General features: G+C 41.2%; 1 protein-coding gene across 1 annotated transcript in view; it reads left to right on the top strand.

Annotated features, from left to right (window-relative positions):
* SEL1L2 (SEL1L2 adaptor subunit of SYVN1 ubiquitin ligase) overlaps positions 1 to 15,046 on the top strand; it is a 113,128-nt gene that overhangs the window by 86,208 nt on the left and 11,874 nt on the right. Inside the window, exons 11-17 of the mRNA XM_087853757.1 lie at positions 4,146 to 4,214; positions 5,139 to 5,216; positions 9,828 to 9,890; positions 10,461 to 10,548; positions 12,658 to 12,806; positions 13,941 to 14,106; positions 14,215 to 14,289. Of these exons, the coding sequence (XP_087709883.1) occupies positions 4,146 to 4,214; positions 5,139 to 5,216; positions 9,828 to 9,890; positions 10,461 to 10,548; positions 12,658 to 12,806; positions 13,941 to 14,106; positions 14,215 to 14,289 (688 nt within the window). The remainder of the gene's footprint in view (positions 1 to 4,145; positions 4,215 to 5,138; positions 5,217 to 9,827; positions 9,891 to 10,460; positions 10,549 to 12,657; positions 12,807 to 13,940; positions 14,107 to 14,214; positions 14,290 to 15,046) is intronic.

Below are 15,046 nucleotides of genomic sequence, written 5' to 3'. Positions count from 1 at the left end.
ACTGGAGGAGATTATGCTAAGTGAAATAAGTCAAGCAGAGAACAACAATTATCATATGGTTTCACTCATTTATGGAACATAAGAAATAGCAGGGAGATCGGTAGGAGAAGGAAGGGAAGAATGAAGGGGGGGTAAACAGAAGGGGGAATGAACCATGAGAGACTATGGACTCCGGGAAACAAACTAAGGGCTTCAGAGGGGAGGGGGGTGGGGAACTGGGATAGGCCGGTGATGGGTATTAAGGAGGGCACGTATTGCATGGTGCACTGGGTGTTTTATGCAAATAATGAATCATGGAACATTACATCAAAAACTAAGGATATACTGTATGGTGACTAACATAACATAATTAAAAATTATTATAAAAAAATAAATATACATTGGTGTTGCATATGAAAAAAACGGGAAATAACTAGTTTGCCTTTTTTTTTCCTCATTGTTTGATTAAATTAATCTCTCTCATGTGTTGTCACCATAGGCAACATTTTTACCTCTCCCTCCCCCACTACCAAATTCTTAATTACTGAAAAATATTGTATATGCAGTCCTTGATTACATTATCTTGAATTTCTACACATGCATTTTAATGTAATTTGCATTCCTAAATTTATACAGGTTCAGAATGAATTGGATTAGGAAAGCTGGGTATTTGCGTACATATTATTAAAGTGGATATGGCATAATTAAATTAAACCTAGCAGAGGCATAATATCAGATATGTAAGGGCAATTGCTTTGTCTACACTGACACCCATTAAAAAGACAAGAGCTAATATCTTCCCTTTTCAGGATGATTTACAGATTTTGAGATAAAAAACATTCATAAATATTTTTAAAATAATACATTTCCTTGGCATTTCATTTTAGGGGAAATGTTACAAACTGATTAAACCTAGGGATTTTCTTGAATCGATGAAAAATCATGCTCATCGTTTTAAGGAATTATGTGTTTAAATAATAAAATTTCATTTTGCATAATGCCTGGAACATACTATATTTCATCCTATTTAGGACACCATCAATTATAAGATACTTTATGTTCTCTTGAGAAAGAAAACACACTGCCAATATAAATTATGCCCTTGATAGTAAGAAATGTCCTCATTAAAGCATGTGTGGGGGTACATCTTAGAATCAGTAAACTATGACAGTAGGTGCTCAGTAAATATATGAAGGAAGGATGGATGTTGTCTTAATCTGTTTTAGCTGCTATAACAAAAATAGTCTGGGTGGCTTATAAACAACAGAAACTTATTTCTCACATTTCCACAGGCTAGAAGTTGGATAGGGCCCTCTTCTGGTTTACGGACTTCTCATTGTATCCTCATGTAACAGAAAGAATGAGCTAGCTCTGAGGCCTCTCTATATTATAAAGGCACTAATCCCATTCATGAAAGCTCGGTGCCAGTCACCTTCCAAAGGCCCCACCTCCTAATATCATCACCTTGGGTATTAGGTTTTAAACATAGGAATTTTGAAGGGACACGAATATGCAGACTACAGCAGATGAATGGATGGGTAGATGGATGGATGGATACTTAACTCTTTGAGAGCAAGGACTCATCAAAGTAGCTTGCGTGATACTAACACGGTGTTTAGTAAACGTTCATCTAATTAAAGCAATAGCGCTAAAAGCAGGTTAATTTAAAAACAAGTAAAAGAGAACTGAAATGCCAAGTAAGCCATGAGAGTGGAAAGGGTAGAAGGGGAAATTAGAGAAAGCTTCAATTCCTTTGGTCTTTATGGGATCATTTTATTGAAAGATGAGGAAAACTCCAGGATTCTTGTTTTCTTCTGATTCTTATTTTAACAGTTCAGATATAGTTTTTCAGAGTGACAACTTTTTCCCAGAATTTTCTATTGCCAAATATTTTGAGAGCCAAATTCTGCAACTGGACTTTGAAAATTACTTCACAGAATCATAGTATGAGAGCTATAAGGGACTATAAACCTTGAAATCCAGTTCCCCTGTTTCAGAGATTTATAAACTTACCCTTTCATTCACTCGCTCACGCATTCATTCAGAAATACTTCCTAAGTGCCTGATATACAGTAGACACTGTGCTAAGTTCAGACATTTAAATCTATGGATGCATGCTGTGATCGTTACCTACAGGTATATTTGGGTCTTGGCTCAGTAGAGGCATTCATAAGAAATACCTTTATTTTCTGTAGTGATGGGGTCTGAGAAATGTGATTTGTAAATCATACATTTGATTTGTTTACTGAGAGATGACTGATAAATCATACATTGCTACAATTTCCTCCTATTCATTGACACTTAGGCTATTCTGGACATTTTGGACAGCATTTGATGTTTCAAGATTCCCTTATGCTCATAAATTTCCAATGGCTTCTATTTTCTACCAAGTAAAATAGAAGCCTTGGCCTAGTATTCAGGACTGTTATAATATGGTCCCATCGTATTCTTGCAAGTCTTAGCTTTTGGATATTCTACTTCAGCCATACTGAAGTAATTACTATTTCCTAGACATTCCACGGACATTTCTATTTCTGTTCCTTGCTCATGTTATTCCTCTAGCCTGTGATGCCCTCTGCACTGGTGAGTCCTCTCCATTCTTTGTGAGACCTTTGTCATTTGAGTCCTCTTTCTTGACACCGTGAAGGCGGAGTACTATGTGCATGGACATTGAAATCAGGCTGCTTATGGGACTCTAGTACCAGATGCTTGACTTCGAGGGTCACAGAATTGGCTCAGATATTAATAGTACCTTCCTTCTCGTGCTGTTGTAAAGATTAGGTAAGACAAAGCTTGTAAAACACATATGTACAATTCTGTTATTCCATACCTCTCTAATTCTTTTTGGTGTTCCTTTTATCCCACCAATCACCTACTGTCATTGTTATCTGCCTATATGCCTTTCTTCTCAGCAGTATTGGTAGAGAGCAAACATAGGGACGGCGTTTTCCATTCATCTATGACTCACCTATAATAACCTAACATACTCCCCTATATACAGCACTTTTCAGTCAAGTTTCTGGAAGAATAAATGAAGACTAGAAGAGGTGGATGCATGCATGGGGGTGTGGTATGGTGAGGTGCAGCCCAGCCGGCATTTGTATTCAGCTACAACCGCAAGGCAGACTGACTTTAGTAACAAGGGCGTGGCTCCCAAATAAACTGGCAACATTTAAATTTACATATAAAAGAACTACTCACATTTCCTCCTTAAACCTTCTCCTCTCTTTGAGAAGGAGCAGATCCTTGCACGTCAACCTCGTCAAGGCGTTTTGAAGAGCAGAAGAGCTGTGTCCTAAAAAGACACTTCAGAGAGTGTCTTCATTTCTCATTCCTGGGGCAGATTTCTTTTAATGCCTCATATGGTTTCGAGGAGAACTTCTGAGAGGTCAAGATGAGGCCTAGGGAATGGGGCAACGAGGTCAGCCCTTATATGTTCTAAACTGAGCATTTCAATTAATGTTACGACCTGAAGAGAATCAGAGGCTTGGCTGGCCTCCTTCGTTTGGACTTAGAAAGACTTGGCCTGAGGGGCGCCTGGGTGGCACAGCAGTTAAGCGTCTGCCTTCGGCTCAGGGCGTGATCCCAGCGTTCTGGGATCCAGCCCCACATCAGGCTCCTCCACTGCTTGTGTTCCCTCTCTCGCTGGCTGTCTCTGTCTCTGTCGAATAAATAAATAAAAATCTTTAAAAAAAAAAAAAAAAAAGACTTGGCCTGAAGTTTAGCTCAGCAGGCAGCCAGCTGTGTCTTGTTTTACTCACCTGCCTTATAAACATTAGGAAGCTACATATCCAATTCTACCAAACTGTGCAAACTATCTTATAAAATAAGTACCCAGTGTCAACATCAAAGCATATTTTTCAAAATAATAGACTATGTCATTCTAGACTGGGATCCATCTGTCCTCCACAAAGCCACATGCCCATCACACCTTTCCACATGAGAGAAACAAGCCCTCACATTTTAAAATTATACATGTGAACCATATAGAGCTCCCACTCTTCAGGTTTATGGTTGAAAGAGCATTTGAAGTAGTGCCTTAAACAGTGTGGACAATTTCATAGATATTTTTTGAATGGATGTTAAATGAAATAAAGTTTGGTTTGAAAAGCCACTTTGTAGGATATATTTGTGACCATCAATAATACTGTTCCTTTTCTCTCCAGAAAGCCTTATACTACTTCTTAAAGGCAGCAAAGGCTGGGAGTGCAAACGCCATGGCATTTATAGGAAAGGTACATGCTTCATCTTGATCAGTACTTTTTCATTTCTTAAAAATCTTGAGAAACTAATGGTACCAACAAACTGAACCCAGTAGAGCGTGACGGGTGTCTTTCATGGAAGCAGCTGGCCAAGGCGTCCCGCTGCAGACTGAGGATAGTATTCTTGAGGTGACGCTTTGAGAAAAAGCCCCATACAACAGCAGCCTTTATCTGAAGCACCAAACGTAGCCTTGAAAGTGCACCTGGACCAGGGCTCCTGGGCTGAGTGTAGTTCAGAGACCCTTCCCACGACCACGACCCCCTACTCTGCCATGTAACAAGACATCTGGGCCAGTTGAACGTCCAACGGGGATAGGCCTCCACCCAATGAGGGGCCTCCTTCCTACATCCTGGGACTGAGAACCAGCTCTAGGCTGACCAAAGCCCATCCTCGGGCCCCTGTCAAGGGAGGACCCTCCCCGGTTGCTGAGCAGCTTTGTGGACAGTTCCTCCAAAGAGGCACATTTTTTTTCTGTCCTTCAAAGACCACTCACTCCCCCAAGTGCTGCCCTTGGCTCCCTGCAGCCAATTCGCATTAGTAACCATGGGGACAAATGCTCCACTTCCCAAAGCGCTACAGACAGCTTGAGACAAAAGGAAATGTGAGAAAACCCAAACAGGGTCCATTTCTTTGCCCTCCGGCAAGGTCACTCCAGAATGTATGTAGTAGATTATTTCCTTAGTTTTTCCTTTTATTAAAACTGAGGTGAAATTCAAATAATATAAAATTCACCGTCTTAAAGTGTATCATTCAGTGGCATTCACTACATTCACAATGTTGTGCAACCGTCACGTCCATGTGGCTCTAAAACATATTTTAATCACCTGCAAATTCCTTAGTTTTTTACATCTTTTTAGTTTTTTACATCTTCTTTTTGTTTGTTTTGGTTTCTTTAGATGTATTTAGAGGGGAATGCTGCAGCACCACAAAATAATGCTACTGCTTTTAAATACTTCTCCATGGCGGCCAGTAAGGTATGTCTTCAGCCCGTTTCTGTAAGCACAGAAAAACATTTGGCTTTTATTACAGGCAGACTGATGCCGAAGAGTTGACTCAAAGCCCCACGACCAGCTAATGAGTCTGGGAGTTTTGTGTCCTGGAGAAGAAGAATATCATTGACAATAAAATCTGGCTTTGGGATAGGGGGAGACATGGCTTGTCTTCTTGGTAAATGGAAAATGGCAGTGATATATGCTGCTCTAGCAGGAGGCCAGACACATCGCAGCTTTCCCTCCCCCACGCAGTAGGTGAGGCCATCTAGCTCAGGAAATGGGAAATAAAAGGGATGAGGACTGAGGAAGGGAAAACTCAGACAACGTCTGCGGTAAGTTCAGGACAAAGACACATGAGAATTGCACATTTTTTTCCAGTTCCATCTCCCCTGAAGGCCAGAAACTCCCCTGGTCCAACCCTCAGGGGACCAGGACAAGACGGTTGAGAGCATGGCTCTAGAGGCAGAATCCATGGTTTAAATGCCAGCCCTGGGGCGCCTGGGTGGCGCAGTCGTTGAGCGTCTGCCTTCGGCTCAGGGCATGATCCTGGCGATCTGGGATCGAGCCCCACATCAGGCTCCTCCGGTATGAGCCTGCTTCTTCCTCTCCCACTCCCCCTGCTTGTGTTCCCTCTCTCGCTGGCTGTCTCTCTCTGTCAAATAAATAAATAAAATCTTTAAAATAAATAAGTAAATGCCGGCCCTGCAGCACACTGCCTGTGTGACCATGGGCAAGTTACTTAACCGCTCTGTGCCTCAATTTCCCCATCTGTCAAATGGGAATATAAATTTGCCTCATCTAGTTGTTGCCAGGATTTAATGGGTTAATACTGATGGGCCTCATATTGCAAAGTCACTAAAGCAGTGTCTGGCTTACAGTAGACACAGTGCGTTGGCTTTTATCTAGTGCGACCTGGGGTCAGTGAGGTGGCGTGAACTTCAAAGCATATCCAAGGCAGAATTGATTAGACCTGTGAGGGAATATAAAAATGGAATAATATGGCTCCTGCCATGAAAATTTTTGTCTTGATTCCTGGGCTCAGTGAGTCTGGCATCTGTCTGATAAAACTTAGTAGCCTACTCTGAATCCCTTCGGTGCATTAAGAACATCCTCATTGTAACACCCACCAGCCTAATGTTGGGGAATGGCCCTGATACACTTTCTAACCCTGTGCAGTAGGAAGCATTGTGTTGTGTTGCAACCCCATACTGCAACACGGGGAGTAAAGATGTGCTCAAATTGGGGAATATTTTCAACTGCTCTCAGTTTTTAAAAGCCCGCACGCTGCTTTAGGAGCCTATTTATAAATGACTAGCACCTCGGAGCTGCTGCTATTGTGGTGTAAATTACTGAGAAGCTGGTACTCGGCTCCTCTCCCTTGTAATTTATATGAAATTTTTGCTCAGCAGGCTAGTTATCTGGAGTACCCTTAGATTAGGATGACACGGGAAAGCCCTGAAAAAGAGGTGGGGCAATGTAACAGAGGGAGATCTCTTGTAATCTGGCAAATAACGCTGATTTTTCAGCCCAAAGGAATAATGTCAGGAAGTTGGGTGTGTAAATTAACCCAGCTCCCAAGCTATTCAGGGCTGTGTAACCAGCAGGGATCTGAGCCACTTGTGTTCTAAACCTGGGTTTGCTTTTTTTACAGAGAAAATCTGAAATTATATTTAGGGTAATTATTCTGAATGGCATCAGGTGGACATGACCATACATTCCTGTATCATCACCTGGATGGTTTATTAGATTTCTCACTTGGGGTCACTACCAAAATAAAGGGTTTCTGTCTTCCATTCTGCATAACCATGCTCTTCTTTTACTACTTACAAAACATACACACACACATACACACACACATCTTTTTAAATTTGTTGTTAAGTCATATCAGTACCAGGATGCAAAGCTATAAGTCTTTATCTTATTTACTCAGAAACATAAGCAGTTATCCTGTTGGGTCCATATGGAACCATATTCTTTTGCTTTTCTCTTTAAAAAAAAAAACATTATATTTATTTATTTGTCAGATAGAGAAAGAGAAAGAGAGCACAAGTAGGGGAGCAGCAGGCAGAGGGAGAAGCGGGCTCCCTGCTGAGCAAGGAGCCCCAATGTGGGGCTCCATCAAGGACTCTGGGATCATGACCCGAGCTGAAGGCAGACACCTAACCAACTGAGCCACCCAGGCATCCCCCTCTGCTTTTCTCTTTCACACCTCTGAACACATCAGGCCCATTCTCATCTCCACAGTTGTGTCATTTTGCCTCCCTTCCCAAAATCCCCCATTCTAAATCCTACCCGTCCCCCAGAGGAGAGCTCAATCCTCTCTCCTTCCACAAACCCACCTCTGCCCACGTTGGTTCATATAATTTTCCCCTCCTCTGGACTTGCCCTGCATTCATTCTCTGTACTGCTGGAACTTTACTGCTTCTACCTTGTGCCTTCTCTCCTACTACCTGAAAACCATGTCTCCTCAACCAGAGGAGGATAGAGGTCTTAGTACATAGTAGAGGTTCATTAAATGTTTGACAAATTAATGACCATCTGCTCTCTACGTTCATGTCAGTTAACCTAAGCAAGAGCACTGATCCCTGAAGTGGAAGTTATACAAGGGAGGATTGCCTATACACATGTTTTGTTTGGACCAGAAAGTGTTTCAAAGAGTAGGAAATCTCACATGGTGACAATGGCAGCTACACTTGCGAGCATAGCATAATGTATAGAGAGTCGTCAAATCACTATCCTATACACCTGAAACTAGTGTAACATCGTGTGTCAACTATACTGAAGTAACAAAGATTAGGAAATGTCAACTAAAAGTCTGGACATTCAGCTTTCCTTGGAAAATGGGAAGAGCCAACCACATGCAGCTGCCATTCCATGTGACAACAGTGGCCTGGAGCAGAGCGTGGAGGGGCTGCTGCTGCTGCCTTTAGACAGAGCACAAACTCTCTCATTGGCCTCAGTCTCTGTCACTCTCTCTATGATGTGGATTAATGTCCTTCTTACATTACCTGAATGGCTCCTGGAGGTATATCTGAGTTGGCTACTCCTGACCTGAAAGTTACAAATAGGTCCTCTGGTCCTTAAACAGTTGGTGAGTCTAAAGTTAGAACATGTACCCTATTTTTTCCCTTCTTCCTTCCTTCTTCTCATTTCCCTTCCCTTCCATTTTTTTCAACACCTAAAATGAGGATAGTTAGAAGACAGACTCACCGGATTTTGCCACATCCATCACAGCAAGCCTTACTACCCCCAGACCTGACCATCTCAAGAGTCCAAGACCACAGGTAGATGTAGTCAGGGGACAAGCAGGAAGAAGACAGCAGTTGTATTTAAATGTATTTAAAACACCTGTTTTAAATACAGCTGGACCATCCTTAAGAATTCTTACAATAGCTGGCCTTTTGATATGCAAGCTCAAACTCTGGAGTTTTGAAATTATTTTTCACCTATGCCTTTTCTAGTTATGTGCCATTCTTGTATCACTGAGAGGCACTCTGGCTTCATCCACAATAACTACATTTAGGAGGTAAGAAGAAATCTGGAGAGCTTTCAATCAAAACATGAGTTCCTGAGGAACTACTATAAACCTGTAAAAAAAACCCTACAGGTCTGCTAAATGATAGTCAAGTAGCCAAGTGTGCCTTCTTACTCAGTCACTAAAAGATGAAATGCATGATGGGAAACAAAAAGAAAAGTGAGTTTCCTAGTTGGGGAAGTCACTTTTAAGGTTTACTCTTTATGTGGGATTGATATGCTAAATATCAACATATTTAAATGTGTGTTGAATGCTAAAACATGCTAAAAACTCCCTTCCCTAGACTCTTTAGAATACTAATTAGAAAAAGAAATGGTAATTAATTTAGGAGCAAGTGGAAAAGAAGACATTGATGATGTTATAAGCAGTCAAATTTGAATAAAGGAACATATACCAACAATGCTTTACCATCCATAATGACTAGACTGAAATTTATAGAATCTCTAAAATGTTATTTGGCCATTTATGTCAACCTCCTTTGACCAAAGCAGGTAACAAGTATCTGGATAGACTTCTCCCTTCTCAAAAACTCCTACATATCCTTCAAGACCAAGCTCAAATGTCAACCACCTTTGACACTCAATCCCCTCAGTCCCTAGCCTCATCTAGGCAGTTGGGTCCCCTTCCTCTAGGTGTCCACAACATTCCTGAATCTGATTCTATGACAGGACTTACCACATTTGACGTGGCTGTTTTAAGAGGTGCTACCTAGTTCATCGGAGCCCACTAGCCAGTGAACTCTCTGAGGCAGGGATTGGACTCCTACCTCAGTCCAACACCTATTATGGAGTCACACACAAAGCAAGCACTAAATAAATGCTGAAGGAAAGAGTGGAGAAAAGACTTGAACTTCATTTCCCTCTTTTCTAGTCAAAGGGGGTTATGAAGGTATGAAAGGAGAAACTAGAGAGAGACAGAATAATTTACCAACTGCCTGATTAACTTGCCTTGATTTAATCCCCTATTGGGTACATTTTAAATATTTGGAATGATTTTGTCTAATTTTCCTCATCATTAATTCTTCTGGGACTTTACTTGGATTTTTAAAACTGTTCCAGGGCAATGCAATTGGTCTTCATGGGCTCGGTCTTCTTTACTTTTATGGGAAAGGAGTTCCTGTGGTAAGTTAAATAATTTTTTTTATCTTTTCAACATATTTCTAGCAATTTATAAGGTAAAATTCACGATCGTTGACTAACTTAAAGAAAGGAATTAGTCTCTAATATCTGATTTGCCAAACTATCATATTTGACAATAGAAAAATACAATAATCCCATGGAATATTTGCCAAAGGGACATAGAATAAATTTGTGACAAGAATAACAACCCTAATTATATCTCAGAATTATAGATTCTAAGTAACCTTAGAAATCATACAACCCCTGAGGACTTTTTCTGAGAAATTTATCTTCTTAGTGTTAACCTCTGCCTTTTGAGTGACCTTCCCCCAATATCTAACAAAACCTGCTGTCAGTGTAGGAAAAGACATAATTTACAGTGAAATTAAGATAATTATTTCCCAATAGAATCTAATATAATAATGAATAAAATGTATAATACTTATGATACTATTTTAATTAGCCTAAATCATATAAAGCACTATCTATACTCTTTTTTTTTTAAGTGGAAGGCAATTGTTACCATGGAGTTACACATACACCTTTGAGTAATAGAGTGTAATTATCTTGCAGAATTATGCTGAAGCACTTAAATACTTCCAGAAAGCTGCAGAGAAAGGATGGCCCAATGCACAGTTTCAGTTAGGCTTCATGTACTACTGTAAGTGCTACAAATATGGCTGCTGTACCAAGAATGACGAATGCATTATTAACTACTCCTTTTTTAACAAAAATCAAATTGTTGAAGTGATTGGTTTAGATAGAATATGGAGCCACAATTTGAGGAGGAATTTGAAGACTTAAGGAAAAGACACCAGTTGAGGGAGGAAGCAAGGAGGTACAGTCAAGAAGCTCACTTTTGAAAAGATTTGAGTTTGAGGTGCCTTGTGATAGCCAATAGGCATACCCAAAAGCAGGTACAAAACTCACAAGAAAGGTCAGACTTGAAGAGGAAGATATGGGAGGCATCAACATACAGAAATTAGTTAAAAGTAGCTGAAACTGCAAAAAGAAAAGAGAGAGAGCATGAGAGGAACAGTGAGTCATGGTCAGAAATCTGGTGGTACTCAGTGCTGTATTGAAAAGATGGGCAGAGAAAGAGTCACAAAAAGACTGAAAAGTCATGGTCAGAGGAATAAGAGGGAAAAGTGATCTTTAAGGAAGCCACAGGATAGAACTTTCAAGAAAGAATAAATGAATGAGCCCTCCTGTGAAATGCAATGAGAAGCCTGCTTCTTCAAAACAAAAACAAACAAAAAAGAAAGGGCTGAGAATCCATGGGATTTGTCAATATAGAGAATGTTCGTGTGGTCACTGGACTGATTGGGGTAGAAGCCAGATACAGTGGATTGAGGTATGAATGGAAGGTGAGAAAGTACAGTAAAAATATTCTTGGAAATTGTGTGTCTTTAAATGGAAGAAGAGGGATGGAACAGTAGCATGAGAGGGACCAAGAACCAAGAGGGAGCTCTTTTTAAGATGATGAGAGAGCTGGGTATCATTTTCGGCAAAAAAGAGCCAGCCAATGGGGATGGTTAATGTGTCTTGGGAGTGATGAGATAATTGATGAAGAGGTTCTAGAAAAAGTTGGGTGGCATTAGGATCTGATTGTACCCAGGTAGGTAGAGGCCTCCCTAGTCTTGATAGAGAGGAGGAATTTCTCACTCCCAAAGACTGGAGAGATGGAGGAAAGGATGGTGCAGATATAAATCTGGAGGGAGGGAAAGAGAGGCAAGTGAGAAAAGACAATGTAAGAATTTCCTCAATGAGCTAGGAGGTACCAAGTTGTCTTCTGAGAGCAAAGGTAGAGTGATTGGGGTAGGAGGTCTCAGAAAGCCATGAAAGTTTGTAATACTCTGTGGGGATTGAGAGAGGGAGTGCCTGCCCAGTATCTATCAGATTCCTCAAGCTTCTAGAATAAGAGTCATAGTAATGGCTAATGTTTATTAAATCTCTATGTGTATTTACTCATTTAGTCCCCTCAACATGTCTAGGGGGTATCCTAAAGTGTATAGATGAGCAAACTGAGGCATATCGAGGTCTAACAGCTTGCCGAAGAGCACACAGTTAGTGGAGCTGGGATTCAAACCCAAGTGATTTGCCTCCAGAGTCTTTGCTCTCAGTGGCCCTGCTTCTAAAGGTTATAAGATGTTGAGAGCTGGAAGACAATTCAAGGACTTTCTAGCGAAAGACTTTCCTTTTACAAATGGAGTGCCTGGAGGTGCCCAACTCACAAAGGGGTAATGAGAGAACCAGGACAAGCTGCTGGGAGCGTGCTGATTTTCCACCCTCGCCCCAAATGCCTCTCCTTCCTCCAAGCATGAGCTGAGTCTGAGCTGGGCCTCCTGGAGCTGGGATTCGCCTGCTCCAAACTGTAGTTATGGGTGGGAGGAGCTCTACTGGTCTCCTGGAATGGAAGGACAAGGATGGTGAGCCACGTCCTGATGTTGTCCTGGTCCTCAGAGACCACCTCTTGGTCTCCTTTTCATTACCCTTAGGTATGCTGAATTGAAGAGATATTTTCACGAGACTGAAGAGTCTTCCTTCTTCAGGTTTCTGAATGGGTCAAGAATATAAATTTCCATATTCTTACTTAAAATCAGACTTCACTTTTTTCCCCTCCAAATAGTGGATCTATAACAGCTTGAATTTGGTTGGCTTTTCTCATCCTATTTAAAAGACTGGGCATCACTGTGACCATTATACCCATAGATTATAACGTAAAAAATAAAACGAACAAGGGGTGGCTCAAAATAATTTTGATTTTCAGCTGGCTCTGGAGTATGGAAGGATTATAAACTTGCCTTCAAATATTTTTACTTGGCATCTCAGAGTGGGCAGCCCCTCGCCATTTATTACCTGGCAGAGATGTACGCAACAGGAACGGGAGTGTTAAGATCGTGCAGAACTGCTGTGGAGGTAAATAATGGGATGTTTTTAAAGCATTTTTCATTTATCACAGAGAGGAGGTGATACTGCCCTTAAGTTGTTGGTGCCTTTGATTTTATGGATATTACCTCTCCCAGTTGAAAGTGTAAACACTGACATTTGCCAGGCGGAAAAGCTGTGATGTAACTTGGGCTGGGAAAGGGAAGAAGAGAAATGATCCCTCCTCTCTTGCTTTTGGCTTTCCATCAGGTCAGAGCTGGCCTCAGAATTCAGTGAAGGGGCTCGGTCTCAGCCTTCGGTCAAACGGCTAGGGCAATTTGGCACTTGTAAGTGGGATCGGGAGTTGTGACTTGGGAAATAAAAGGCTTGGTTTAGCCCGGAAAATGTAGCCCACTTCTTCCCAGAAAGCAAGGTCCTTAGGTTTTTGATGATTTGGATGACAACTGAGAAAGTGAATTCTTTCAGCCCGAGCCAGTGATGTACTTTTCAAAAGAAAGTTTTTAGGACCTTAATGCCCTTCATTGATTTATTAAACACTTCCGCTGCACCAATATAAATACCTCCATGTTGCAATCTGGCCCCTCTGAAACTCATTTCAAAGGCTGCCAGCTAATAATCTATCTTTAGATTTGCTCCTTTGCCAACTTCCTAATGAATTATGTATGGCTAACCTCTTTTGGTTACATAAGGGCTATTCAGCTAAGTTGACGCTTGTCCCCACAGAGCTCGGCACACCTCCCTCGCGGTTATGTCACCTACACCCTCAAGCACTGTCTTCCCTTCATTCTCTCCTTTCCACATTAGCTGTGGCCTTATAACTCACCCTTGCAGAGCAGCAGTACCCAGAAAGTTCCTTTTTTTTAAAAGCAGAAGTCGATCCATTCTTGTCCTGCCAAATAGCTTCTAAGTCAGGAGAGTTTATTACGTAAATGTAAAATAAGCCTCAGGAAGTTTCAGCTCAAGACCAAAAAATATACGCTTGTAATCTTTGTGCCTCTGAGAGGTATTATCTCTTCCCCCTAAATAGTTTTTAAAAGCCACGCTTTAGACCCCAAATCCTTGCCTGACCACCCAACAGAAGCTGAAGACTGACTTCACTTATAATTTGACGGGGATGAAGTATATCAGCTAACTAGTCTGCTTGATTTCTTTTTCCATGTACAGCTTTATAAAGGTGTCTGTGAACTAGGCCACTGGGCTGAGAAGTTCCTGACAGCATACTTCGCCTATAAGGATGGTGATATAGATTCTTCTCTCGTTCAGTATGCGCTACTTGCAGAAATGGGGTATGAAGTGGCTCAAAGCAATTCAGCATTCATTTTGGAATCGAGTAAGATAAGTTAAAATTCTCTGCAATTCCCCAATCATACATATGCATAAATGACTTTACTACACGGGTATTTTAAGCCTTCCTAATGAAACGTCTCCCTTTTTTTAGAAAAGGCTAAGATTCTTGAAAAAGAGAAGATGTTTCCAATGGCACTTCTCCTGTGGAATCGAGCTGCCATTCAAGGTACAGAACCTACATAAAAATGAACACACACCTGGTCCTTGTCCACTCTTCGTCATCAGTTTGCTCCAGCTGAGTTCTTGGGCATATAAGCAGAAAGCCGCAGGATATTAATCAGGTTGTCTTTCGAACTGTACCAATCTTGGGGTCAGCCTCTGGTGAGGGGTCATTTCCAGGAATTTCTTTTCTTTGTTATTCTCAAGGTCCCTGGTTTGGTAAACCACAGGGATTTTTCTACGGCTTTGTCTCCACGGCACCAGAGCAGTTGTTTGAAACATGACAGTTTTTACTCAGGAAACCAGTTTTCTTGTTCTGACTTCAGTCCCTCAGTTGCTGAGGTTTTTTTTCTGAACTTATCAGAGAAGTGACCTATGTCTCAATGGATTTATAAGGCAAAATTATTTATGGATCTAAGACTCATTTGATTGCTCTTCTAAAATAGCACACTTACAAATTTCAGATCTTTACTATAACTGTTAACATGTTAGCATCAGAAAACAGAACAAAGCCCAGAGTCAAATATCAGGATCCTGTCCCTGTTCCTGGGGTTCCTGTGCCCCGTTTACGGGGTTCACCTGGGATGAAGAATATACACTCTCGCTGGCGGGAAAGCATTGGCAGGTGGCATTATTAAAAGCAAACGGAGGCTGCGGAGCTCTCACGATCAGGATTTGGGTATGTGAGGAACTCTCATGCAGCGAAAGAGCAATTTTTACTTAAGACCGTCTCATGGTAAGGTCGAATCATCTCTTTTCCACAA

The sequence above is a fragment of the Ursus americanus genome, chromosome 22, assembly GCF_024610735.1.
Source record: "Ursus americanus isolate L20-20 chromosome 22, mUrsAme1.1.p, whole genome shotgun sequence".
NCBI classification, from domain to species: domain Eukaryota; kingdom Metazoa; phylum Chordata; class Mammalia; order Carnivora; family Ursidae; genus Ursus; species Ursus americanus.
Note: the sequence above shows the minus strand (reverse complement) of the source record. Positions and strands in the feature narration are given on the sequence as shown.